The 27755-nt window shown below is 40.0% G+C and overlaps 1 protein-coding gene across 4 annotated transcripts in view; it reads left to right on the plus strand.

Annotated features, from left to right (window-relative positions):
• Positions 1 to 27755, plus strand: part of PTH2R (parathyroid hormone 2 receptor) — a 128912-nt gene that overhangs the window by 8830 nt on the left and 92327 nt on the right. For 2 of the 4 annotated variants that reach the window (XM_045034410.1, XM_003991086.6), the window contains exons 1-2: positions 1303 to 1841; positions 3572 to 3661. In XM_045034410.1, the coding sequence (XP_044890345.1) occupies positions 3614 to 3661 (48 nt within the window). In that variant the 5' untranslated portion in view covers positions 1303 to 1841; positions 3572 to 3613. Of the gene's footprint in view, positions 1 to 1302; positions 1842 to 1866; positions 3662 to 27755 lie in introns of those variants that run through there. The other 2 variants (XM_045034412.1, XM_045034411.1) reach the window with 2 other exon arrangements.

Here is a 27755-nt window from a genome sequence, read left to right on the forward strand (position 1 = left end):
TAATCTCCTGGCTTGTGGGTTCAAGTCCCATATCAGGCTCTGTACTGACAGCATAGAGTCTGGAGCCTGCTTTGGATTCTGTGTCTCCATCTCTCTCTGCCCCGGTGACTGCTCTCTCTCTCTCTCTCCCTCCCTCTCTCTGTCTCAAAAATAAATAAACATTAAAAAAATTTAAATCAGGACTGGAAAATCTGACGATTTTCATCAGATAGGAAAATGCTTTTGTAACACTTGTCCTTGTTTGAAATTGAAATTTCATGTTTCTGTAAGAATTGATCAGCAGAAGCTCAGGTACAATCAGTAAATTGATCTGTAAAAGAGTACCCGCAGGGTTTTAACTATTTTTGGAATTGCTTCCCAGCCCACACAGGCAATTAAGTAAGAGTAAGAGAAAAAGGAAACACTCATCTGAATCCTCTATTAAAGTCTAGGTTCCACTCTAAGACACAACATTTTATTTTTTGATCTCATAATATTTAGCATATGTGTTGGTCATATTCACATGTATGGGCTCCGTTTTCTGCAGTATTCCAATTCTCCTTCTATCTTTCCTTATTATGCACTCCCATTCCCTCCCACCTCCTTGTGAATAAAAATGCCTCTTTCAAATATCTAAATTACATTTCATTGATAACTACCTTCAGTTCAGCACCTAACGCCTCCTCTCTCAGGAACTTGAGAACATGTGCTTTTTTTTTTTTTTTTTAATGCAGTATCCATGAACATGAAACCAGAAATTCAGAGTAAAATGAGGGAAAATTCAGTTATTCAGCTATATGTGGTCTCCCAGACAGAGCTGGTATCCTTCTTTAGTGCTAAAGACTGACTTGAACTCTAACAGAATTCAGATCTCTTTTAATTTAAGTATAGAGCCAACTCAGTGGCCATGACATTCTAGGGCTTCCAGGTAGAATTGACTTTGCAAGGCATCTGATAATGTATGTGCTTTCCCTAGTCCCCACTGCTCTGTGAATTTAAAAACATTTAGCAAACATTTAAAAATGATCAACCCAGGCTTTTCACGTGCAAATGTTATAAAAATTAAAAAATATATAAGTATATACACTGGAAATATAGTGGCCTTTTCATGGAAGTTTAAGAATTTCATAATGACATGGAAAAATACAGGAAGGCAGGGTGCCTGGGTGGCTCAGTTGAGTGTCTGATTTCGGTTCAGGGCATGATCTCACGGTTCGTGGGTTCCAGCCCTGCATTGGACTCAGTGCTATCAGTGCAAGCCCTCTTGGGATCCTCTGTCCCTCCCCTCTCCCCTGCCACCCCTTCCCCACTCACACACACACACACTCTCTCTCTCTCTCAAAAATAAACAAACATTAAAAAAAAAATACAGGAAGGCAAGAAGGTAGCCAAATTATTAAGAGTTGTTGCTAGATTTGTATTGGGCTCCTGCTAAATTAGCTTAAATCCTGAAATCACAGACAAGCATTTACGGCTAAGTTAAGACTATGGACATTCTAAATAGAGCCCAGTCTATCATTGTGTAGATTTTGGCATTTCTCTTTTTTGTTTGGTATCTTGTTTTTGATTCATCTAGTTGTCAAATCTTTACTTACTGAAAATAATGACTCACATATAAGGAAGACCCTCTTCTGCAATGGAAAGTTATTTCTGTTCCAATAAAATTCAATAATAGCTACTTCCTCTCAAACAGGAGTAATGCAGTACATTATAGAGACACCTGTTCTCAGCTGTTCTCTTTGGATTCTAACCAGTTGTTACTACAAAGGATGTAGAAGATTCCTTTGGTGCAATCAAGATTTTTGTTCTAACCAACCATCGGCTTCATAAATCATTAAGATAGTTTCCATCTTAAATTAGAGGTAAAATCATGGCCTATTTATATTAATCAAAGTGTATAATTATTTTGTTGTTTTCCTAGAAAACAATTTTGTGTTCATTTGCTGTTTGTTTGCTAGCATAATATTACAGACCTGTATAGCCTACCTTTAGTAATTTCTCTATTCTGTAGACATAAACATAAACCTCTCTAGAGGATAGTAAAATTACTGAAGGTAGGTTCTACAGTATAATATTATGCTAGCAAACAAATTGCAAGTGAATGTAAAATTGTTTTCCGGGAGGGAGGGGGGAGGTCTTGTTTAACTTATGACATCGACCCAAGTAACTGTGTTCTATTTGTTCCCAAACCAGTCTTGAAAGGAGAATTTGGTCTCCATTAAGCTTGAGCAGAATACTTCCAGTAATGATTGTACAGCCTCCATTTTCATGAAGTCAGCATCATAGAAAATTGATTAGGCATATTAAATATTTCCAGGCTTTAATAAAATAACAAACGTGAATGGTGTTAAAATCAGTACAATGAAAATCTTCAGAAAAATATGGTTTACTTGATAATGAAGCATTAAAAAGGATGTCTCCTTTCATTTTTCTGACTACTTCCTTCTTAAGCTAAACTTGGATTGAAATTATTTTTTTTTTCCTAAGGAGGCACCATAACATGATGGGACGGGATAGCATGATGGGATGCCAGGTTTGGTAGGGAGGAGGGGACAGCACCCCTGGGTTTCGATTTCAGCACCCACCACAGACGAAAGCTGTGGCCTTGGCAAGTCACTTACCTTCACTGAGCCTTGGTTTACTTGTTTATAAAATGGGGGCAATAATAGCTACCTTATTAAGTAAATACGTAGGAGTGGAATTGCTAGGTCCTGTGGTTAAGTATATGTTTATAACGAGAAGGAGTTACCAAACTGTTTTTTACAATGGTTTTACCACACTTGATTTTTAAAAGAAGTCATAGATTAGCTATTTTGATGCTGTATGTCCACCACCTTAGAGAATCAAATAGCCTCCCGATCAGTGTGGGAAATGCATGGAGAGTGTGGATAGACGAAGCAGGTGCACAGGAAGCTTGGGCTGGAAAGTTTTGCTTTAGTTTCCTTATCCCGCTGCATTCCAGAGTCTGATCTCTACTCACAAGCAGACGGATTCTTCAGCCTTCAGGCCCTTTTCTGTTCTAGTAACTGAACCATCAGATGGAGGCAGGAAGAGCGTAAGCTCTTCCAGGGAAATTTTGGATGGCTGTACAGGTCACCCCAGCTGCCAACTCAGCTGGACATTTATTAGCTCAGTGCTGACTAGTATTCTGTTACTGTCTGAGGTTCGCTTCCGGCCATTAGTGTGTGCCCTGGGTCATAAGGCTGGGTCTTTAGCAGTGACTCCACGCCAAGCTCCTTGCTGTACCTTCCCATTGCCGTCCCCTTGGGAGACCTGGGGCTTCGGCTTATCATTATTATTAGTCTCTTCTGCCCAAGAACTGCACCTACACGCTAATCAGTTCCCTCTTTCTGTTTCACCCTGATGGGCCGACCTAGGGATGTATGGAAACCTTTCTGCAGTAAAACTGTTAGGTTGTCTAGAAATTCATCAGTGAGAAAAATACCTGAAGGGAAGTAGTTCGAAGCTGTAAGGTGCTAAATATTTTTCTTTCTTTTAAGTGTAATGTTTATCAATTGATTTTTATACCTTTGGCAGAAATTTGTCAGAGAGTACGGATGTGAAATGAAGGTGTGTCTGTGTTGGTTTGCAGCCTCGGGAGTTCCCTATCTGAATCTGAACCTGGCCCCCGTGCATGGGATACAAGAAGACACTGAAGAAAGGGGCAGACCACTTCACGTTGGTAGGTGGCAGTTTTGATACTCGAGGAAACTTACATAGGGGGCTTCTCTTGGGCAGTTGCAAGATGAGTGGATCTCTACAGCCTGGCCCCCCACTCCCCATTCTCACCGTGCCCACCAGAATCTTAAAAGTTTATATAGAGGCCTTAACTGGGTTCGGTCGTGTATACCACCCAAATGCTCCCAACCACACATTATTCTCTCAAGGTTGCATCCTTGGAATGGCTCCAGCTATGGGAATGGGGGCAGAATGTACATTTCAAGGATATGAGAGATGGTGAGTTTTGTGGGTCCAGCTTGCATGTCAGCCGGTGGTCATGTGGTCTCGATGACCTCCTCCAACAATTTGCTGTCTCTGTTGAACTGCTCACTGGTCACTACGAAGAGAAATTTAGGGGAGTGGTGTTCACAGCTGAAGAGAGATAACATTATCAGGGACCCCACGGCACTTTAGAATATGTAAGGAATTCCTTAAATTTTCTGGTAGAATTACTACAAAAGGTAGAAATGCTCAGATTCTCCTGAAACTCATACCTCATGCTGTGATGACTCTAACACCTCGAAAGCTTGATTTTATTCTGGCCACATTTTGCAGCATAGAAAAGCACGGTTACTTGTAACCTCTTTACCTAAAATTTTTTTCTGACCTATAAACGATCCCAGGAAAACAATCTAGAAATACAACGTTCCACTGAAGTAATGAACCGGGAACATGTAGCTTGCCAACAGCCAAACTTGAGCATGATTATATGAGTGTGAGGACTGGTGTTCATCATCCCTGTGAAAACAGGTTGCTGTCACTTCCCTGCTGAGACCCGGGGCGCATCCCAGTCCCATACTGAGCCTCAGGGGGGACCCACATGCTCGGGGCAAGACTGATCTCCTCCATGTTGAATGACTATTTGCCGTGATGAAGATAGTATTCTGAGAGGAGCAAATGGAGGGTGAGACATGGGAAAAAGTCAGGCTTTTCCATCTAATTAGGACCCTTTCTGTGTCAGCTAATAGTAAGGAATGAATGTTTCCACCTAACATTTACTGTGAAAACTAGCTGTCCAAACCAGAGAGCATCTGACCAAGCAATTGCACGTGTCGCATGGAGATACGTGCACAAACCTGTTCGCAGAGTGAGCTCTGTGTGGGGCACACAGGTATGAGCAGGTGTTTTGGTTCAGGTAGGGCTTGGCCAGGTGCTTGACCAGGGTTTGGGTTGGTGGGAAGAAAGGGTCGGTGTCTCATGCCAAAACCCAGCCATGCCAGTGGATTTGAGGACAAGTGAGTAGTTATTTGTGTCAGAAAACCCAATAAAAGTAGGGCATGGTGATATGGAATCCTTGAAAGTAGGGAGGCTCGATATCCAGTTTGAGGCATGTTGACGAGGGGCTCTGGAGATCTGAAGAGAGACCTGTGAAAGCTTTTTCAGAGTCTGAAGTTGGTCAGCAGAATGAGTAAACCCCAAACATCTGCCCCTTCGGTTACCTCTCCCACAAGGACTAGCACCCCTGCTAACAACTTGGTGTAAAGACAGTTGTTGATTCAGTGCTACTGCTGAGTCCCAGTTTCTTTGTTTACACACACACACACACACACACACACACACACACACACACACACACATTTTTCTCTTGAGAATGTTTCTTTTAGATGAATTGTTTTTTAAATTAAAAAGTGACATAGTCCCATAAAAGAACGAAGCAGTTAGGTGCTCACCCCCAAAGGAGAGATTATTGTTATGTCTGTATGGCAAACGGATTCCGGTTGAGAGTTTTGGACTGAAATAAAAGAGCGTAAGCGAAAACAGCAGGAACATTTGAAAACCACACATCTCTCTTCCGGCACTCCCTTCCTAGAACAGAAATAAAAGACTTGTGCTTTAAAATATTGGATAGAGAAATTTTATTTGTACTTGCCGTTCTCCAAGTTACAATCACTACCTGATAGTGTTAATACTTTTGTTTAGTACCCTTCTTTAAAAAATACAGGGGAAGTGACCTGTTCCAAGAAACGGTGTCCTTTACTCAATTGTGTGTGTGCTGTGATTATTTTTAAAGTGGCCTATTGAGTAAAGGATATGAACAGGTCACTTATAAAACAAGCAGTAAGTGTGGCTAATAAACGTGTTAAAAAACGTTCCTTCACTAATACTCAAAGAAATGCAAATTAAAATAATGACATGCCATTTTTGCCTGTCAAATTAATATTTCTGAAAATTGTTGCATAAATTTTATGGCTAGGATTGCAAGCCAACACATTTTGGGCAATGGAGGCACATAATAAAAACTCTAAAGATGTTCCTGTGCTTTGACCCAGCATTCCTACTTCTAGACTTTGCTCTGTGGTCATCTGGGAGAAAGCCTGATGAGGTCCAGAGGTGTCAGAGCAAAGCAGTCCTTCCCTCCCCTGGGCTGTAATCTTTTTTTGCAGTGGTTGATCCTCTAATTTTCAGTAATACCAGTCAAGCTCCTAAATCAGATCTTTTTATAGGACTCTGGATTTGAAGTCGAATCAGGCTCTTAAACGTGCTGTGGCTTCTCCCGGCTCCATTGTAAAAAACGTCTGAAGAGCTAGACACAGAAGATAAAAAAACAAAAACAAAAAACAAACCAACAAGAATCCTTGACAAATAATTTATTGCCAAAATTACTAAATACTTGGTCGATAGGGCGAAATGGAGGAAAAACTGTAAAGAAGCTTTCTCTTATTAAACAAAACAACTCTACCCATTTGAAACACATGTGAAGAAACCGACCACCCTTTTGCCTTGACTCAGAGACCCAAATTTCTGGGCATTCATTTTCACCAGATTCTGTGAGTAATGACTTTTAGCAGCTAGATCACTGTTCCCCCACTCGCGATTCTCCTGTGTCTCTTCAGATACAGAAAGTTCCTGAAAATATTTGAATCATCAAATCTTTGATTCATTTCATATATCTGGCACAAAGAGGTTTTCTCATTATCTTATGCCAGAGAGAGTGAGATTTAGACTTATGTTCGTTGTTGTATTCATCTTCTGGACGTACGAATTAAGCCCTGATGAGTTGTACTCACTTAACTCACATTGACATGTGTATACGTATAGGACATTGTATTTGTATTGTGATGTATTTAGATGGAGGTACACACAGATGATGATACAAGTAGATGTAGGCATAGTATTGACAGATACAGCACAACTGTGTAATTACATATGTATTTCATATACATCTAGACTGGATCCACATCAATACCTTATTGAGTTGTGAGGCATAAATAAATTGATACATGTGAAGCTCTTAGCATAGCACTTGGCACATTGCAATCAATAATAGAGAAAGAGTGAGAGACCGAAAGATAGATGCAGAGAGAGGCAGGGAGAGACAGACACAGAGAGAACCTGCTAATAAATGTAATTGATTTGGTCATATCTTAGTTTAGGCTGCTGCAATAAAATATGGAATGAATGGCTTACACAACAGACATTTCTCAGTTCTGGAGGCTGGGAGGTCCAAGATCACGGTGCTGGAAGATTTGGTTCCTTCTTCCTGGTTTGTAGGTGGCCACCTTTTTGCTGTATCTCCACATGGCGGATATCTATCTATCTGTTTACCAATCATCATGTATCTATCTATCTATCTATCTATCTATCTATCTAATCTAATCTGTCTATCTACATATATCAGCTTTCTTGTGTCTAAGAGCTAATCTCATCATGGGGCTCCACCTTCATGACCTAATTAGCTCCTGAAGGCTCCACCTCCAAATATATCACATTGGGGGTTACATATAAGTTTTGGGGAGACCAAACATTCAAACCCATAGCAGATAAGGCTTTAATGTTAAGGTTAAATGGCAATTTGTTGTCTATGTTCTCTCTTTAAAAAAAATTCTTCTACTTTTCAGTTCTTGAACTTCCATAGGCAAAGGAACAACAGTTTGACTAAATGTTTCTGCTTTTTGAGATCTGGATTGTTATTTGGACTACTATAATCATGAGCATCCTATAGTCTTACATTTGCAGAGATGGCACCTTGTATTTTTAAAACAGTTTTATTATTTTTTTTATTATTTTTTTTTCAACATTTATTTATTTTTGGGACAGAGAGAGACAGAGCATGAACGGGGGAGGGGCAGAGAGAGAGGGAGACACAGAATCGGAAACAGGCTCCAGGCTCTGAGCCATCAGCCCAGAGCCCGACGCGGGGCTCGAACTCACGGACCGCGAGATCGTGACCTGGCTGAAGTTGGACGCTTAACCGACTGCGCCACCCAGGCGCCCCGAAAAACAGTTTTATATGTTGTGTCAAATTTGGTTTCTCATGAAACGTTCTATGAGGTAGAAAAGACATATATATTTATTTCACAGATAAGCTCCCGGTGGAGTCCAGGGTGCGTTAGATTACACAGCTAGAACATAGTGGTGCTAAATCCTAAATAAACAGGCCTTTGTCCCAATGCACATTTGTGTGTCCCCATCCCATGAGGCAGTACACTGCACCCTCAAAGGAACACCCTCCTGAAAGTCTCTACCCTATTCTACTCTTTGTCCCTACCTTCCTGATTGCTGAAGCCCCTGACTACTGTTCTAGTTCCTTTAGAAAAGGGCCTCAGAAATGAGGAGGCACTTAATTACATTAGAACTGTATCCCCCTCTTAAAAGTGTGGCTCCATTCTTTGCAGTTAGATGATCATTTTCCATAATGAAAATGACTGAGGCAAAATATCGCTCAGGTGCTTTTGCTTCTTCATTCTGCCATCATACCGTTATTACCTAGAGGATGTCACACTACTGAAATCTTTTTACTTGACTGTTCTCTGAAGGGGAATTAACGACCTCTGTCTCAGTCACTAATTACATCATTGCAACAACTCTGATCCAGACGTCCCTCCCCACCCCCTCACCCCTTCGTTTTACAAAGAACAGGAAACCGGTGGACAGGTGTTAAATAACTTCTCCCAGGATCACAGATGACTCCGGCAGTGGCAGAACCTGGATGTGGGTGCAGGGCTATCCCACTCAAAGTCAGTCCCCCAATACCATGCCATGCTTCCTCAGAACATAGGCTACACGGCTGGGGATGGAGGCCATGAGTGAACTCGTAACAGTTGAAGACTTCACCCTTCAGTCTGCGTTGGTCCCAACACCATCGAAGCTACAATTCCACATATGATTTCTGTAAGGTGTTGCCTTGGGTGATGTTCCAGGCCATTGCTCAACACTGTCTGTCATAGATAGCTTTTCTTCTGCTGCGTCCACTCCTGGGTTCCATTCCATCAAGGCTTGAAATAACCTGTTAGATCGTGTTTATCTTCCTATCTACCTACTACTATGTGGGTACATAGCTATTGTAAATCCTGAAGTCCTCTATCTTTGCATAAAATGCATCATTATAAATTGTGTGCTTTGAATGTCCAAGTAATAGTAATTTCTCTGCTACAGACATGTTGACATAAGAATCGCATTATTTAGGCAAAATGGAAATGGTGTACTAAACACGACTTTTGAAAGAAAGCTGTCAAGGGATGCCTGGGTGGCCCAGTTGGTTAAGCGTCCGACTTCAGCTCAGGTCATGATCTCATGGTTCGTGAGTTTGAGCCCTACATTGGGCTCATCAGCACAGAGCCCAGAGCCTGCTTCAGATTCTGTGTCTCCCTCTTTCTCTGCCCCTCCCCTATTCATGCTCTCTCTCTCAAAAATGAGTAAACATTTAAAAAAAATTTTTTTTAAAGAAGAAAGAAAGCTGTCAAAGACTGTGGCCAAACTATTAGGAGAAGATACTGCAACTCACTGCTCAATATCCTTAAATTTCTGCTTCTCTTGATGTTTGGTTGAAATTCTACCCCCAGCAGTTTCAAATGCAATTTTTAGAGGAGAGAATACAAACCCAGGGTCTGGTACCCAGTCTGGTACTCATGGACATAACCAGCAAAATCCTGGAGCACAGACTCCTTGGAGCATAGCACACACTTAGAAAAGCAATGGAAGATTATTTGAACATTTCATGAATATGTTGAATTGAATAAAGTAGCCTTAGCATCAACATCCTTGCCCCCTTCTTCTTAGAATCAAGAGATTCTGATTAATAATTATAGGGTGTTCATAATGGAGATGGTCTCATTATATCTGAATTTAAGCATTAGAGAATATTACACATTCAAGATGTTAGAAAAGACTAAATTTCTATTAGGCTATTTTCCATTACTAAGAATGTTAGAAATATGCCATGCTTTTTACAGCGGTACATTAAAAGCAAGCACACACATAATTTATTAGGAAAAAATCTCTAAATAGATTGTCTATACTCCTTAGTGTAGGTCTACAGCATTATGCACCATTTCATTAAAATTCTTCTCATTATTTTTAGCTCTTGCCAATTGTTCTGCTTAATTAACTCAATCAATTGTGGATTACTGCCAGTTCTGTTTGCAGAAACCATGGCAGTTTATTAACTCTCATAAATGCCAAAAGATAGCAGAAGCACTGGAGGACTGATAATTAAATGCATCTTTTAATTTCTAGCCTACAAATTCAATTTAGCGCATGTTAGTTTGCAGGTTGTCAATGGAAAGCAGGTTGACTCTGGAGTGGCACTTTCCTCAAAGTCTAAGCTGTATGTGGCCCATGAGGAGAAGTTAGTGTATCAGGGTTAAGGTGACTCTGGCTAACATAGTGTTCTCAATACTGATGTATTTGTTTGTTTCTTAGAGAGGGAGAGAAAGCGTGAGCACTAGAGGAAGAGAGAGAATCTTAAGCAGACTCCACGCCCAGTGTGGAGTCCGATGCGGGGCTCTGAGTCATGACCCCGAGATCATGACCAGAGCTGAAATCGAGTCAGACACTCAACGGACAGAGCCACCCACGTGCCTCTAACATTGATGTTTTATTGCAAATCATCAAAGAGAAAATTTTTAAGATTCTCGAAAGAAGATTTTTTAAAAAAATAGCTATATTGCAATAATCTAGAATAGCCATCAGCACATAGTAGGTGTTAAAGAAATATTTGTTGAAAAGATGAACAAGTTGCTTTTAGGCCTGTCTTTGAGAGGGTACTAATATTTTTCTTGGTCTCCAAATACCACGTACCAGAAAATAGTTGTTGAAAGTAAATATTTTTTATCCAATGAATAATAATCATTGTAATACATGTGATTTATGACTAGAAAGCAATTTATTCATCCAGTCTAAAAATAATGCTCAACAATAGAAACTTAATTTTTGGGGTCTTTGTTTCTTAAGATTCTTTAAGCCATAGAAATCTTGGAAAACACTGAATTTACCACCCTAAGCACTTCACTCAAAAATACTAGTTTCTTTTTCTTTTAGAATGATGTATTTTAAGTTTCAGTGCACATGTATCTTCATTATCTTTCTTGAAATGATAATGTTTACTTAATTTTTAATATGTAGCATTTAGGTCCCACACTTAGCACTCCTTGGTATTGTCTAGAAGGATCTGTTGCCGGATGGCCGTGAAAGCCAAACACGTCCTGTGCAAGAAATGGACTGACAAATTCACTGTGGGTTTATAGAAATGCTTGGTTGGAAGTGTTTATTTGTTTGTTGCAGCTAGATCAGTGTTCCACCCATTTCCGATTACCGTGGTGATTTAGTGGATGGGTTAGATGTATGTCCTTAGACATAGAGCCTGAAAAAAGGAAGAAAGCATTCAAAAAGAAAAGCTTTTTAAGGCTCATGATATCATTATTAAGGGAGTCCTTTTAGAGCCAGTATATGAAGTATATGGACGTGGTTTAGGAACATAATTAGACTGTTCTGTTAAAAATATTTAAGGGGACTTCTCTCTTCCCCAAAGTTATTATATTACTAATTAATTTGCTATCTTGATTTTGTGCCATTTGATACATACCTGGGACAATTTGGTTCTTAAGGCAGAGAAGAGTTGTCCCATTGACCTGTGTCCCTTGTGATAACATAGCAAAGGCTTGAATTATCACATTACACCGTCTTGAATCCTAGCTCTTAACCAGCACTAAACTTGACTAATGATTCAAAAGATCAGGCGAACACCAGGCACACATAAAATAGTCTTTTCTTGGAGAAGTTTGAGACCATTCAGTATGGGTTTTGAAATGGTCCTACTCTTATGCAGTAGGAGGAGCTTTGGTTTAGATGTAATAGACAAGACTCTCCCTAAGCAGGGTATGTAGAAACATTGTTCAAACAAAGGGAGTCATTTGGGTTAGGGAACATCTCTTCTTCATATCCCATTGATGAACTGTTTGCATGAACAGCCCTTGTTTTGCAACGAATTGTGCCACCAATAAATCTGCAAATGCTAAGTGTATTTATAATAGACAACCTACATAATTAAGACATGTCCTCCCAAAACATTCTGCAGATACAGATCATCATCTTTCCACTCCTAGTAAGTACCATTAGTAAGTTTACTGGGAAGTCTGGTCATCCGTGTATGTGCAGGAATGGGTTAACTCAGTAGGCTTGGGGTGCTCAAACCCTGCACATTCCCAAAAAAGTTCCTGGGAGATGAGATCTGAGTTTTTGGAATGTTCTTCTGGATAAGAGTGGTTTTGTATGCCTTAGTTTGACCAGATAGTTTATGCTAAAAATGTGATCCCAGGCAAATGCCTATTTTTGCTTCAGTAGGTGGGAGGCTGGAGTAGGTTTCAGTAAAAACCATGGGCCCCAAAGTTTGGGTGAGTGTCCTTGGTTTGCAGTGCTCCTCATGAGTTGTCACGTTTCATTTGTGGGAGAAGTAAGCTTGTCTGTGCAACTCTACTGGGAGAAGATGCCTGGAAGCTTGTGTTTGATTCCTCCTGAACTTTGTTTTGCACTGCGCCCCTTTGTTGAATTTCATCTGTATCCTTTTACTGCCATGAACTGAGACCATGAGTATAACAGCTTCTGAGTCCTCTGAGTCCTTCTAGCAAATCATCCAGAGTGAAGATGGTGTGCTTGGAGACCCCCAACACAGCACATTTGAAAGAGAGTTGAGGTTTGACTTTTCTTTCAAAAAAAAAATTTTTTTTTAATGTTTATTTATTTTTGAGAGAAAGACAGAGCTCGTGGGAGGGGCAGAGAGAGAGGGAGACAGAGGATCTGAAGCGGGCTCCCTGCTCAGAGTAGAGAGCCCAATTTGGGGCTTGAACTCATGAACCATGAGATCATGACCTGAGCCGAAGTCAGACACTTAACCAAGGTGCCCCCGACTTTCTTTTCTGATAGAAAGTTTGCCTGCCTTCAACTTAACCTTTTCTTTCTCAGCGTGGAGCTCCAAATCCCTGTGTAATATCCCTCCAGCCCTTTATATTGACATTCTACTCACTCTGTCTAGAGACTTAAACCTTCATTAATAATCCCATAGGGGAAAAAAAAAAGCACTATTTCAATAGAGCCTCAATCTCTAGCTATTACTTTTAGTTATTTGGCCCATGTTGTTTCTGCAGACAATGCTGCTCTGTATAGCCTACTAAAATAAATATTATGGTGGTTATATGTCCAGAGGCTGGTAGCATACTTGCTTATGGCCAACAAAACAAAATATGAATTCTAAATAGTAATGTTCGAATTTCCCGAAATGTAAGGGGATAGAAATGACTTCAGTAGACTTTTCTCTTTCTCTTTAGAAGCAGTTGCCAAAAAAATCTGCTTAGTTATTAAATTAGTCAACAGTACCTATCTTTGGGACCACCTAAAATGAAAAGATATGTTTATTTATACTGCAGTGGGATATTCTTAAATTTTCAAAAATGGCAAGAGCTATTTGAATGTCTCATTAGAACCTTTTTTCCCCTAATATCAGTTTAGCCTGGTAATGCAGTAAAAACAGCAACATTGCCCAGATTGCTAAGGGATGGCTCTGAATAAATTATATTAGTGGTTACATTGGTGTTAGGTTTATTATATTATCTATAACTTTTTCTACAGACCCCATTGATTTAATTTAGGGAAACTTATTTTAGATATGGAAAAAATCAGACAATAACTTAATTTTATCTAAATATTTTCAAATTAAGCCAATGAGAGTTCAATAAATAATTGCTAAGAATAATTTCTTTAATTTTTCAGCCTATTTATGTTTTATTGGAAATAGGATGTATGTGTGTTATGTTCAACTAAGCAAGGTAGTCTTTTATCAAAAGATATTTGGTGTCTAAATGGATATTTAACTACATGTATTTGTATCTCTCATATCTTTCCTAAAAAGCAAAACAAAGTTTTTTGGAGAAGATAAATGTACATTTCATAGTAAATCTTAATAAATATTTGACAAGTGTTGACTTCGTATTTGTGGAGTAGAAACCAACTGGATAGGATACGAGAGGTGGTGGGCCTGTTTTTGTAGCACTCTGCTCGCCCGTCCATTACCCCAGGTGTGTGAACAATGCATAACAGGGTTATGCCACGCTTGGGTATACTGGATGTGTGTATACAAGGAAGTCATTTGTATTCTTGCATACATTGAGTTTCTTCAAGTAATTCATCCACTCTGTGGTCTCAGTCTCCGCTTGTATTAGGACTGTTCCTAAATCTGTCTTCAGGTCTGTCATGGTGGCCCCACCCTGATTCCACTTTCTCCTCTGTTGCCATTCTCCCCCTCCTGCCACCTGTATGTTCCAATGGTCCCAAAACACAACATCAAGTGTTAAAGTTGAGCATTTCTCCCCTGGCAAAGCAGTATCCTTTCCTGCCTTCAACACTGTTCCCATACTTTTGGGCTCCAAGACTTGCAAAAAGGTATTTTAAAAATTTTTATTTATTCTGAGAGAGGGAATGCACATGAGTAGGGGAGGGACAGAGAGAATCCTAAGCAGGCTCGGTACTGACAGTGCATAGCCCGATTTGGGACTCCACATGAGGCCGGATGTGGGGCTTAAATTCATAAACCCATGAGGTCATGACCTGAGCCAAGATCAAGAATCTGATGCTTAACCAACTGAGCCACCCAGGCATCCCCGAAGGGGATTTTATATATATATATATACATACACATATATATATATATATGTATATGTGTGTGTGTGTGTATATATATATACACATATATATGTATATATATATATTTTAATTTAATTTTTTCTTTTTTTAAATTTACATACAAATTAGTTAGCGTATAGTGCAATAATGATTTCAGAAGTAGATCCCTTAGTGCCCCTTACCTATTTAGCCCATTCCCCTCCCACAACCCCTCCAGTAACCCTCTGTTTGTTCTCCATATTTAAGAGTCTCTTATGTTTTTGTCCCTCTCCCTGTTTTTATATTATTTTTGTTTCTCTCCCCTGTGTTCATCTGTTTTATATCTTAAAGTCCTCATATGAGTGAAGTCATATGATTTTTGTCTTTCTCTGACTGACTAATTTCACTTAGCATAATACCCTCTAGTTCCATCCACATAGCTGCAAATGGCAAGATTTCATTCTTTTTGATTGCCGAGTAATACTCCATTATATATATGGAGTATATATATATACCACCTCTTCTTTATCCATTCAGCCATTGATGGACATGTGGGCTCCTTCCATACTTTGGCTATTGTTGATAGTGCTGCTATAAACATGGGGGTGCATGTGTCCCTTCAAAACAGCACACCTGTATCCCTTGGATAAATGCCCAGTAGTGCAATTGCTGGGTCATAGGGTAGTTCTATTTTTAGTTTTTTAAGGAACCTCCATCCTGTTTTCCAGAGTGGCTGCACCAGCTTGCATTCCCACCAACAGTACAAAAGAGATCCTGTTTCTCCGCATCCTCGCCAACATCTGTTGTTGCCTGAGTTGTTAACGTTAGCCATTCTGACAAGTGTGAGGTGGTATCTTATTGTGGTTTTGATTTGTATTTCCCTGATGATGAGTGATGTTGAGCATTTTTTCATGTGTTGGTTGGCCATCTGGATGTCGTCTTTGGAGAAGTGTCTATTCATGTCTTTTGCCCATTTCTTCACTGGATTATTTGTTTTTTGGGTGCTGAGTTTGATAAGTTCTTTATAGATTTTGGATACTAACCCTTTATCTGATATGTCATTTGCAAATATCTTCTCCCATTCTGCTGGTTGCCTTTTAGTTTTGCTGATTGTTTCCTTCGCTGTGCAGAAGCTTTTTATTTTGATGAGGTCCCAATAGTTCACTTTTGATTTTGTTTCCTTTGCCTCCAGAGACGTGTTCAGTAAGAAGTTGCTACCACCAAGATCAAAGAAGTTTTTGCCTGCTTTCTCCTTGAGGATTTTGATGGCTTCCTGTCTTACATTGAGGTCTTTCATTCATTTTGAGTTTATTTTTGTGTATGGTATAAGAAAGTGGTCCAGGTTTATTCTTCTGCATGTCGCTGTCCAGTTTTCCCAGCACCACTTGTTGAAGAGACTGCCTTTATTCCGTTAGATATTCTTTCCTGCTTTGTCAAAGATTAGTTGGCCATATGTTTGTGGGTCCATTTCTGGGTTCTCTATTCTCTTCCGGTGATCTGAGTGTCTGTTCTTGTGCCAGTACCATACTGTCTTGATGGTTACAGCTTTGTAGTATAGCTTGAAGTCTGGGATTGTGATGCCTCCTGCTTTGGTTTTCTTCTTCAAGATTGCTTTGGCTATTCGGGGTCTTTTCTGGTTCCATACAAATTTTAGGATTATTTGTTCTAGCTCTGTGAAGAATGCTGATGTTATTTTGATAGGGAGTGCATTGGATATGTAGATTGCTTTGGTAGTATCAACATTTTAATAATATTTGTTCTTCCTATCCAGGAGCGTGGAATCTTTTCCATTTTTTTTTTTTGTATCTTCTTCAATTTCTTTCATAAGCTTTCTATAGTTTTCAGTGTATAGATTTTTCACCTCTTTGGTTAGATTTCTTCCTAGGTATTTTATGGTTTTTTGTGCAACTGTAAATGGGATCAATTCCTTGATTTCTCTTTCTGTCACTTCATTGTTGGTGTATAGGAATGCAAGCGATTTCTGTGCGTTGATTTTATATCCTGCAACTGTGCTGAATTCATGAATCAATTCTAGCAGTTTTTTGGTGGCATATTTGGGTTTTCCATATAGAGTATCATGTGTTCTGCGAAGAGTGAAAGTTTGACCTCCCCCTGGCCAATTTGGATGCCTTTTATTTCTTTGTGTTGCCTGATTGCAGAGGCTAAGACTTCCAATACTATGTTGAATAACAGTGGTGAGAATGTCTTGTACCTGACCTTAGGGGGAGAGCTCTCAGTTTTTTCCCATTGAGGATGATATTAGTGTGAGCTTTTCATATATGGCTTTTACGATGTTAAAGTATGTTCCTTCTATTCGGACTTTCTTGAGGGTTTTTATTAAGAAAGGATCCTGTATTTTGTGAAATGCTTTCTCTGAATCTATTGACAGGATCGTATGGTTCTTATCCTTCCTTTTATTAATGTGATGTATCACATTGATTGATTTGTGAGTATTGAACCAGCCCTGCAGTCCAAGAATAAATCCCACTTGGTCGTGGTGAATAATTTTTTTAATGTATTGTTGGAGCCAGTTGGCTAATATGTTGTTGAGGATTTTTGCATCCATGTTCATCAGGGAAATTGGTCTATAGTTCTCCTTTTTAGTGGCGTCTCTGTCTGGTTTTGGAATCAAGGTAATGCAGGCTTCATAGAAAGAGTTTGAAAGTTTTCCTTCCGTTTCTATTTTTTGGAACAGCTTCAAGAGAATAGGATAATAATAAGGAAGAATAAGGAAGAATTAACTCTTCCTTAAATGTTTGGTAGAATTCCCCTGGAAAGCCATCTGGCCCTGGACTCTTGTTTTTTGGCAGATTTTTGATTACTAATTCAATTTCCTTATTGGTTATGGGTCTGTTCAAATTTTCTTTTTCTTCCTGTTTCAGTTTTGGTAGGGTATATGTTTCTAGGAATTTGTCCATTTCTTCCAGATTGCCCATATTATCGGCATATAATTGCTCATAATGTTCTCTTCTTATTGTTTTTATTTCTGCTGTGTTGGTTGTGATCTCTCCTCTTTCACTCTTGATTTTATTTATTTGGGTCCTTTCCTTTTTCTTTTTGATCAAACTGGCTAGGGGTTTATCAATTTTGTTAACTCTTTCAAAGAACCAGCTTCTGGTTTCATTGATCTGTTCTACTGTTTTGTTTTGTTTTTGTTTTTTTTTTTTGATAGCATTAATTTCTACTCTAATCTTTATTATTTCCTGTCTTCTGCTGGTTTTGGGTTTTATTTGCTGTTCTTTTTCCAGCTCCTTAAGGCGTAAAGTTAGGTTGTGTATCTGAGATCTTTCTTCCTTCTTTAGGAAGGCCTGGATTGCTATATACTTTCCTCTTATGACCACCTTTGCTGCATCCCAGAGGTTTTGGGTTGTGGTGTTATCATTTTCATTGACTTCCATATACTTTTTAATTTCCTCTTTAACTGCTTGGTTAGCCCATTCATCTTTAGTAGGATGTTCTTTAGTGTCCAAGTATTTGTTGCCTTTCCAAATTTTTTCTTGTTGATTTTGAGTTTCATAGCATTGTGGTCTAAAAATATGCACGGTATGATCTCGATCTTTTTATACTTACTTAGGGCTGATTTGTGTCCCAGTATATGGTCTATTCTGGAGAACGTTCCATGTGCACTGGAGAAGAATGTATATTCTGCTGCTTTAGGATGAAATGTTCTGAATATATCTGTTAAGTCCATCTGGTCCAGTGTGTCATATAAAGCCACTGTTTCCTTGTTGATTTTTTGATTAGATGATCTATCCATTGCTGTGAGTGGGGTATTGAAGTCTCTATTATTATGGTATTACTATCGATGAGTTTCTTTATGTTTGTGATTAATTGATTTATATATTTGGGTGCTGCCACATTCACCACATAAATGTTTACAATTGTTAGGTCTTCTTGGTGGATAGACCCCTTGGTTATGATATAATGCCCTTCTGCATCTCTTGATACAGTCTTTATTTTAAAGTCTGGATTGTCTGATAAAAGTATCGCTACTCCGGCTTTCTTTTGTTGACCATTAGCATGATAGATGGTTCTCCATTAGCTTATTTTTGATCTGAAGGTGTCTTTAGGTCTAAAGTGGGTCTCTTGTAAACAGCATATAGATGGATCTTGTTTTCTTATCTGTTCTGTTAACCTGTGTCTTTTGATTGCAGCATTGAATCCATTGATGTTTAGAGTGAGTACTGAAAGATATGAATTTATTGCCATTATGATGCTTGTAGAGTAGGAATTTCTGGTGGTCTTCTCCGGTCCTTACTGATCTTTGTTGCTTTTGATATATATATATATATATATATATATATATATATATATATACATATATATATATATATATCAAATTATGTATATATTATATATATATATAATATATATGTGTATAATTTTTTTTAATCTTTTCTCCCCTCAGAGAGTCCCCCTTAAAATTTCTTGCAGGGCTGGTTTAGTGGTCACAAACTCCTTTAATTTTTGTTTGTCTGGGAAACTTTTTATCTCTCCTTCTATTTTGAATGACAGCCTTGCTGGATAAAGAATTCTTGGATGCCTATTTTTCTGATTCAGCACACTGAATATATCCTGCCACTGCTTTGTGGCCTGCCAACTTTCTGTGGATAGGTCTGCTGCAAACCTGATCTGTCTTCCTTGTAGGTTAGGGAACTGTTTTTCCCTTGCTGCTTTCATGATTTTCTCCTTGCCTGAGTATTTTGTGAATTTGACTATGATATGCCTTGTTGATGGTTCATTTTTGTTGAATCTAATGGGGGTCCTCTGTGCTTCCTGGATTTTGATGTCTGTGTGTTTTCCTAGGTTAGGAAAGTTTTCTGCTATCATTTGTTCACATAACCCTTCTACCCCTGTTTGTCTCTCTTCCTCTTCTGGGACCTCTATGATTCTGATGTTATTCCTTTTTAATGAGTCACTGATTTCTCTCATTCTTAAATTGTGCTCTTTTGCCTTAATCTCCCTCTGTTTTTCTGCTTCTTTATTCTCTAAGTTTGTCCTCTATATTGCGGATTCTCTGTTCTGCCTCATCCATCCTTGCTGCTGCTGCATCCATCCGTGATTGCAGCTCAGTTATAGCATTTTTAATTTCATTCTGGCTATTTTTTACTTCTTTTATCTCTGCAGAAAGGGATTCTAATCTATTTTCGACTCCAGCTAGTATTCTTATTATCATGATTCTAAATTCTGGTTCAGACATCTTGCTTGTATCTGTGTTGGTTAAATCCCTGGCTGTTGATTCTTCATGTTCTTTTTTGGGGGGTGAATTCCTTCGTTCTGTCATTTTGAAGGGAGAAAAGGAATTAATGTGGTAGAAAAATTAAAAAAATATTAAAATTAAAAAAATATTAAAATTAAAAAATCAAAACACACACACACAAATTGAATAAATGATGCTAGATCCTAGGTGTGTTTGGTCTTGGTGTTGAAAGTTTGACAGATTAGAGAAAAAAAAAGTGGGGGAGAAAAAAAAGGAAATCGTTTGAGAATTTGAAAAAATGAATACACTGAAGTAGACTAAAATGAGATGATGGAAGTAAAATAGAATTTGAAAAAATATACACAAAAGTAAAGAATATAGTAGAAAAAAATTAAAGAAAAATATTTTTAATAAAAATTAAAAATAAAAATGGATATTTTCTTTTTCTATATTCAAGAAAAGAAACAAAAAAGAGAAAAAAGAAAAAAACAAAGGGAAATCACTTGAAAATTTGAAAAAGCCGCAGTGCCTGGGTGGCTTAGTCGGTTGAGCGTCCAATGTCGGCTCAGGTCATGATCTCGTGGTCTGTAGGTTCGGGCCCTGCATCAGGCTCTGTGCTGACAGCTCGGAGCCTGGAGTTCTGGATTTTGTGTGTCCCTGTCGCTCTGACCCTCCCCCATTCATGCTCTGTCTGTCTCAAGAAAATAAATAAACGTGAAAAAAAATTAAAAAAAAAAAGAAAATTTGAAAAAGTGAATACACTGCAGTAGGCTAAAATAAAATGATGGAAGTAAAATAGAATTTGAAAAAAATTACCCAAAAGCAAAAAAATAGTAAAAAAATTAAAGAAAAATATTTTTAATAGAATTGAAAGTAAAAATGAAGTTTTTCTCTTTTTGCATTCAAGAAAAAGAAAAGAATAAAAAAAGAGAAAAAAAGAAAAAAAGGAAATAGTTTGAAAATTTGAAAAGGTGAATAGACTGAAGTAGACTAAAGTAAACTGATGGAAGTAAAAGAGAATTTGAAAAAACTTACACAAATTAAAAAATATAGTAATAAAAATTAATGAAAGATATAGTAATAACAATTAATGAAAAATATTTTTAATAAAAATTGAAAATGAAAATGAATTTTTTTCTCTTTCTGTATTCAAGAAAAAGAAGTGTAAAAGAGAAAAAAAAGAAAATTGAATAGATGGACCTGCTAACAGATTGAAGTAGGACTGAAATTACTTCATTTTTCCCTAAAAGTCAGACTTGTAGCTGTTTATAGTCCACAAACTAAGCAGGCGGGGAGACTTGTGTTCTTGAAGAGCGAAGTTGGCCCAGTTGGGCGGGGCTCAGGGTAAAGGCTCCTCTCTCCACTAGATGGCGCTGCTAGCCTACTAGGGTGGATTGTTGCAGGGCTCATAGGTGCGTGTGGGTATGCGCATGCGCGGGAGGGGTGAAGGCGCCGCCCAGCCACCCACTGTGTTCTCCCAGATCAGCAGTCGCGCACCTGTCCTCTGTCTTCAGCTCTCGTCCACTCCCTGCTTTTTCACTCTCCGTGACCAGACCCCAGACAGTACCTCTCTCCCGACTTTTGTCTCAAATGTGGCTGTTTTCCCTGGCCCCTTACTTGTGAAGGACTGCGGCTTTGGCCCGTTCCGCCCCTCTGTGCGAGGGTCTCACTGAGCAGTGGCCAAAGGAGCAATGGCTGAATGTCGGCTGCACCCAAGAACGCTTGCTGGACCCTGCTGCTGCCTGTGCCCTGAGACTGCGGCCAGGTGCCAGCCCGCCCCAGAAAAAGTTTGCGAGACAGTGTAGCAGCAGCTTTTCAGGGATTACGGAAAATCACAACACACATCTGGCACCAGGCTTCACCCTTAAGGACCTTGTTCCAGCACCAGCGAATGTGGCCGTTTTCTGGGGTCTGCTGGGACCAGGTGGCTTCAACGGTCTCTACCAAATGTCCTTCCGGCAGTGGAACCGCTTTTGCCCGTGTGGCCTGAGAACCTCCCGGACCGCACTCTGTTCCTGGGGATTCGCCCTTCCCACCAGAGCACCGCCAGGTATGGAGCTGCGGAGTTGCAGCCTTTGCGCTCCACTTGCTTACAATCTTAATAGAATTTAAACCCTCTCCTTTCTCCCTTTTAAATTTAGCCCCTGCGGCTGTTTCTGATTTTCCACTTTCTCTCCAGCTGCTTTTGGAGAGGGGTGCTTTTCCCGTATTCTTCCCCCCACCCTACCCCATTCTCAGTCCTCTCTCGCTTGCAAAAGCACCTCCCTTCCTGTGCCTTCTCGCTCCCCAAGTTCACTTCTCCGCGCCGCGTACCTGCTGAATTCTGTGGTTCAGGTTGTGCAGATGGTTGTGTTCATACTCCAATCAGTTTTCTAGGTGTGCAGGATGGTCTAGTGTTGGTCTGGCTGTATTTCATGGACGCGAGACACACAAAAAACTTCCATGCTGTTCCACCCTCTTGGCTCCTTCTCCTGCTGAAGGGGATTGTTTTTAACCCCATCATCCTTTTTACCCTCTTTGGCCTCCTCTGTTAACTTAGGCATAGCCACTCTGCACGCTCAGTCCCCATGTTTCCTCTGAAATCCTCTGTCACCCGCACAGGGTTCGGTGTCCCTCTTGGGAAAGCATTGGAGACAACAGGATTGTTTGCTTTGAAGCTCTCGTGCCCGACACACAGTGCCTGCTCTGTTCTAGTTCCTCCTAGGAATGGCCCGCTGACACCAGTCCATGGTTCCCCCTCACTGCATCCGTTCTACACAGAGCAAACGGAACTTTTCCCATGCAAACATTTAAAAAAACTATTTATTTTAAGAGAGGGAGGGAGGGAGGGAGAGAATGAGTGGGGAAGGGCAGAAAGAGAGAGGGAGAGAGAGAGAATCCCAAGCAGGCTCCATGCTCCGTGCAGAGCCAGAAGCAGGGTTCCATCTCATGACCATGAGATCACAACCTGTGCAGAAATCAAGAGTGGGAGGCTTAAGCCACCCAGGCACCCCTCCCACGCAAACGTTTTCGTGTCTTAACTTTGCAGTGGCACGTGACTGGCTGCCATGCCATTCCCAATTCCGTGTCTTAGCCAGGTAATGAGGGACTCCCAGCCCCTGCTACTTCTCATCTTCCTGTCCTTACTGGCAAGGCCATTTTCCTCTTGTTTCCTTGTACACATTCTATAATATGGCTCTATTCTGTAATATTTATATGGTATAAATATTATAAATCCACCCAGCTTCGTGGTGAGTTCATGCCACGGGAAACACATGAATGCCCTCTCCCTTTGTCATATCACCTCAGAAGCTTTGCAAATCTTCCCACCTCCTAGAAACCTTCTTCAGGTATCCTTAGCCCCAACCCGATTACTCCCTCGCTCTGTAGCCTGTAGTTATTTTTGTAAGACATTATTTTGGCTATGTTGATATTTTGCTTTGTTATATACATTCTTTAGGCCACAAAGAATATGTTCTAATTCTTTATCAACATTTACTTCTTTTTTTCTTAAAAAAATTTTTAACGTTTCTTTGCTTTTGAGAGAGAGAGAGAGGGAGGGAGGGAGGGAGGGAGGGAAAGGGGCAGAGAGAGGGAGACACAGAACCTGAAGCAGGCTCCAGGCTCTGAGCTGTCAGCCTAGAGCTCGACATGGGGCTTGAACTCACAAGTCGTGAGCTCATGACCTGAACCAAAGTCAGATGCTTAACCAACTGAGCCATCCAGGCACCCCAATATTTTCTTCTTAACAGTGAGCATCAGTGTCTAGAAAGCAGTTAGTGTAGATTGCTAACAAACCGTCATGGCTCCTGAAGGCCTAAAAGTTTTAATCAGATTACCTTCTTCAAGATTTCTTGAGCACTCCCCCTTTTTTTTAAATAAATAGAGAAACAACTACATTAAACATCTCAATGTTCTTTCCTAATCCGTCTCCAAATTAAAGGGTCATTCTTTTTCTTATCGAGGTTAAATTTCTCTTTTAAGTGTTATTTTGTACATTCTTGGGAGCATATGGCTCCCTCTGCTGAGAGACTCAAAAAATAAATCACTGATAGATACGACATACTGCCTGAAGTGTGACTAACTCTTTAGTTTAACCAGCATCTCTTTAAAAACAATGTGATTCTCGTAGAAAATTGTCTTTGTGGGAGCAATGAGAAGATGAATGAGGAGGCACTTAGTAGGTCTGTGGAGTTTTATGCAGATACTAAAGTGCATTGCAGAAGGGTAGGGTAGGCTGGTAGGCAAAGTGATGGATGTGGAAACAGAAGACCTGGGCTGTGGTCTCTACCTCCTGCTGTGTGTCCTTCTGCGAGTCACTTAGCCTCTCTCTGTGTTGCAGTTTCCTGGTTTAAATGGTACCGTCACCAAAATGGGTGCCTTAGTCCTCATCTCATAGGGCTGTTTGGGGTCCCAACAGCCCACAGCGCTGTTTGGGCTGTTTTGCTGACACAAATATTTTGCAAGATATGGATGTATGAAGGGAATTTATAAAATGTGTAGATATTTTATAGAGCACTATAAAATACAAGTCCTTGTCATCGTCACTTGTGGCCATTTAATCTATGCTGTTGGTTAGTCCAGTCAGGTGTTTTCCATGTAAATCTCACTACCTCAGGTATCCTTTTATTGAGGAAATATGGCTATAGATTTGTAGAGGTGATTTATATATTAGGATGAAGTTCTCAGATTTTTCAACTACTCATATTTTATGGCATTTCTAAAGAAGAATCTCAGTTCTTAGAAATTCTTGACAGAAGAATGAGCCAATTCTGAGGAGGCCATATGATTTTGGAAAGACAAAATGGAGTGTTAGGGCAGAAGGGGTTACCTGTCCAGTCAACATTTGGCCAGGGTTGAGTCATGGTCACAAGTGAGCTAACGATGAAACCAAATTGTTCTCATATCCCATGCCGGCAGCTAGATGAAAAATTTTAAAAGACTTTATTATTTTTTAGAGCAGTTTTAGGTCTACAACAAACTTAAGAGGAAGGCACAGAGATCTCCCTTATGCCCACTTCCCCCACACATGCATAGCCTCAGTTTTGTCAGTGTTCCAGATTTTGGCTATTCTAAAAGATGTATTTCATTGTTATACTTTGACTATCTCATTGTTATAATTTTTATTTTATTTTATTTTATTTTATTTTATTTTATTTTATTTTATTTTATTTTAGTACCTATGTATGTGAGAGAGTGAGAGCGGGGGAGGAGCAGAAAGATAGGGAGAAAGCTGGAGCCTGATGCGGGCTCACACTGGAAGATCATGACCTGAGTCGAAATCAGGAGTTGGATGCTTAACCGACTGAGCCACCCAGGTTCCCCTGAATTTTCCTAAGGACATTGATATTGGTTTTTCAGAGCAGAACTTTTTAATTTTAGTGAAGTCCAGCTCATCGCTTATTTCTTTCATGGATCATGTCCTTGGAGTTGCATCTAAAAGCCACCACCATACCCACGGTTATCTAGGTTTTCTCCTATGTTATCTTCTAGGAGTTTTATGATTTTGCATTTTACATTTAAGTCTATGATCCACTTTGAGCTAATTTTTGAAATGGGTGTAAGTTCTGTGTGTAGATTAATTTTTTTGCATGTGGCTGTTGAGTTGTTCCAGCTCTATTTGTTGAAGAGACAATCTTTGCTCCATTGAATTGCCTTTGCTCCTTTGTCAAAGATCAGTGAGACCCTATTTGTGGGGGTCTGTTTCTGGGCTGTCTATTGGGTTCCACGGATGTATTGTCTATTCCTTCACACTGTCTTGATTATTGTAGCTTTACAGTAGGTCTTAAAGTTGTGTTCTCCAACTTTTTTTCTCCTTCAATATCTTGTAGGCTATTCTGGGTCAGTTGATGGTGGCATTGTGTTCAGTTATTGCTTTGTGACAAGCTAACCCAAATCTTTTTTTTTTTTTAAATGTTTATTTATTGTTGACAGGGAGAGAGAGAAAAAAAAAAAAACAAACCATGAGTGGGGGAGGGGCAGAAAGAGAGAGGGAGGCACAGAATCTGAAGGAGCTTCCAGGCTCTGAGCTGTCAGCACAGAGCCCAACACAGGGCTTGAACCAGGGAGATCATGATCTGAGCTGAAGTCGGTTGCTTAACTGACTGAACCACCCAGGCACCCCAGGCTAACCCAAATCTTAATGATTTAAAGGAACTACCACCAATTAGCTCAGAAATCTGTAATTTGATCAGGGCCAATCTCTGCTTCACAGAGCAGTAGCTGAGGCAGCTCGCCTTGGGCCAGAAGATCTATTTCGGACACGGCTCACTCTTGTGGCTCCTGAGTTGGTGACAGTTGTTGCCCGGAGTGTCAGTCAGAGTTGAGAGCTGAAGTCCTCAGTTGTCTCCATGTGAGTTTCGCTGTGGGCTTTTTGGACTTCCTCAGAGCATGGTGGCAAAATTCCAAGAGTGAAAGGGAGTCCTTAGAAGTGGAAACTTCCAGTTTCTTAAGGCTAGGGTTCACTTTCACTGTATTTGTTGAACAGTCACAGAACCCAGAATCAAGGGAAGGAGACGTAGAACCCCACCCCCCCGACCCCCAACCTCTCAGATGTTTCAAAGAATTTTGGGGACATATTTTAAAACCTCTACAGATAGAGCATATAGAAAGAAAAAAACAGGGCAGAAGTCTTGGAGGAAGAGCTCAGGGTATGAGTTAGATACTGGGAAAGAGGTTCGCATCTAATTTTCAAGAAACAAGTGAAAACCACTGGGCACTTAACAAGCGAGGGCAAAGGGAAATTTGAGAGAGAGGAAGTGGGATGGTGCCACACACATAATTGTCCAACTTCTTAATTTTCCTTAGGCTTAATCTTGACTGAGGTGGGCTTTGAGTTTTTTAATTACTCCCTTTAATCCTCAGCAGGAAAAACTTAAGATTTGCTGTTGCTTCCTTTTCATTATTTTCCCTTAAGCTACAAATTAATTACCGAGTATTTTAGAAGACTTTGCATATTAACAACTGTAACTCGAATGTGATCGCTGTATGAAAGTGTCCTGTAAATACTGTCTCACTGTCCTCCTTATCAGAGGAGCTGATAAGTTTCTTTGACATCGTTGCCTCACTTAATTCTCACATGAACATTTGAAGCCAGTTATTAATAATAACAACCATCCCAGATTAAACAGACGGAAAGCCACGTGCATATGAGCCCTTGCACATCAGCTTGGGGTCCAGGCAGAGGCTCCCTCCTTGTGGAACACTTTTTCTCTTCTGAGTAGCTGACCTACGCCTGTGTATAGATGGCCAGGCTTTTCCTTGCTGCTATCTGCCTACTTCCTGAATGCCAGCCCGAAAGTCCCCCGATCTAAACCTTGGAGGCTTCATTTCTTCCAGCTTCCCAAATCGAACTGTTACACGCTCAGAAGGAACACTGCCAACAGCTTGACAGGGGCCTCTGACATCTGGGTTTGATGAATGGGATTCTATCCTGGGTAAAATGGAGAGATGCTCTCTTAAACTCTCTGCAAGCTCTGCTTTAATTTCTAAGCCCCTTCTAACATAGCAGCCTTATGTGGTGCTGAGGTTGTGATTTTAGAGCCATCAGCAAACTTTCACCCTCTGTCCCCCCTTTGAAATGTCTTTCCCATTAAAAAGATGGATTCTTTTTTTTTTTTTTTTAATTTTTTTTTTCAACGTTTATTTATTTTTGGAACAGAGAGAGACAGAGCATGAACGGGGGAGGGGCAGAGAGAGAGAGAGGGAGACACAGAATCGGAAACAGGCTCCAGGCTCTGAGCCATCAGCCCAGAGCCTGATGCGGGGCTTGAACTCACGGACCGCGAGATTGTGACCTGGCTGAAGTCGGAGGCTTAACCGACTGTGCCACCCAGGCGCCCCAAAAAGATGGATTCTTGAACACATCATGCTATGTTAACAGATTAGGTACCTGGGAAAACTGTTAAATCACCATTTAAAATATCTGCTACTTCAAAAAAAAAAAGTTTAAGTGTAGAGTTATGAAATAGTGAAAAAGAACTAGAAAAAACCTGATGACAAGATA

Source organism: Felis catus, chromosome C1 (genome assembly GCF_018350175.1).
Source record: "Felis catus isolate Fca126 chromosome C1, F.catus_Fca126_mat1.0, whole genome shotgun sequence".
Lineage (NCBI taxonomy): Eukaryota > Metazoa > Chordata > Mammalia > Carnivora > Felidae > Felis > Felis catus.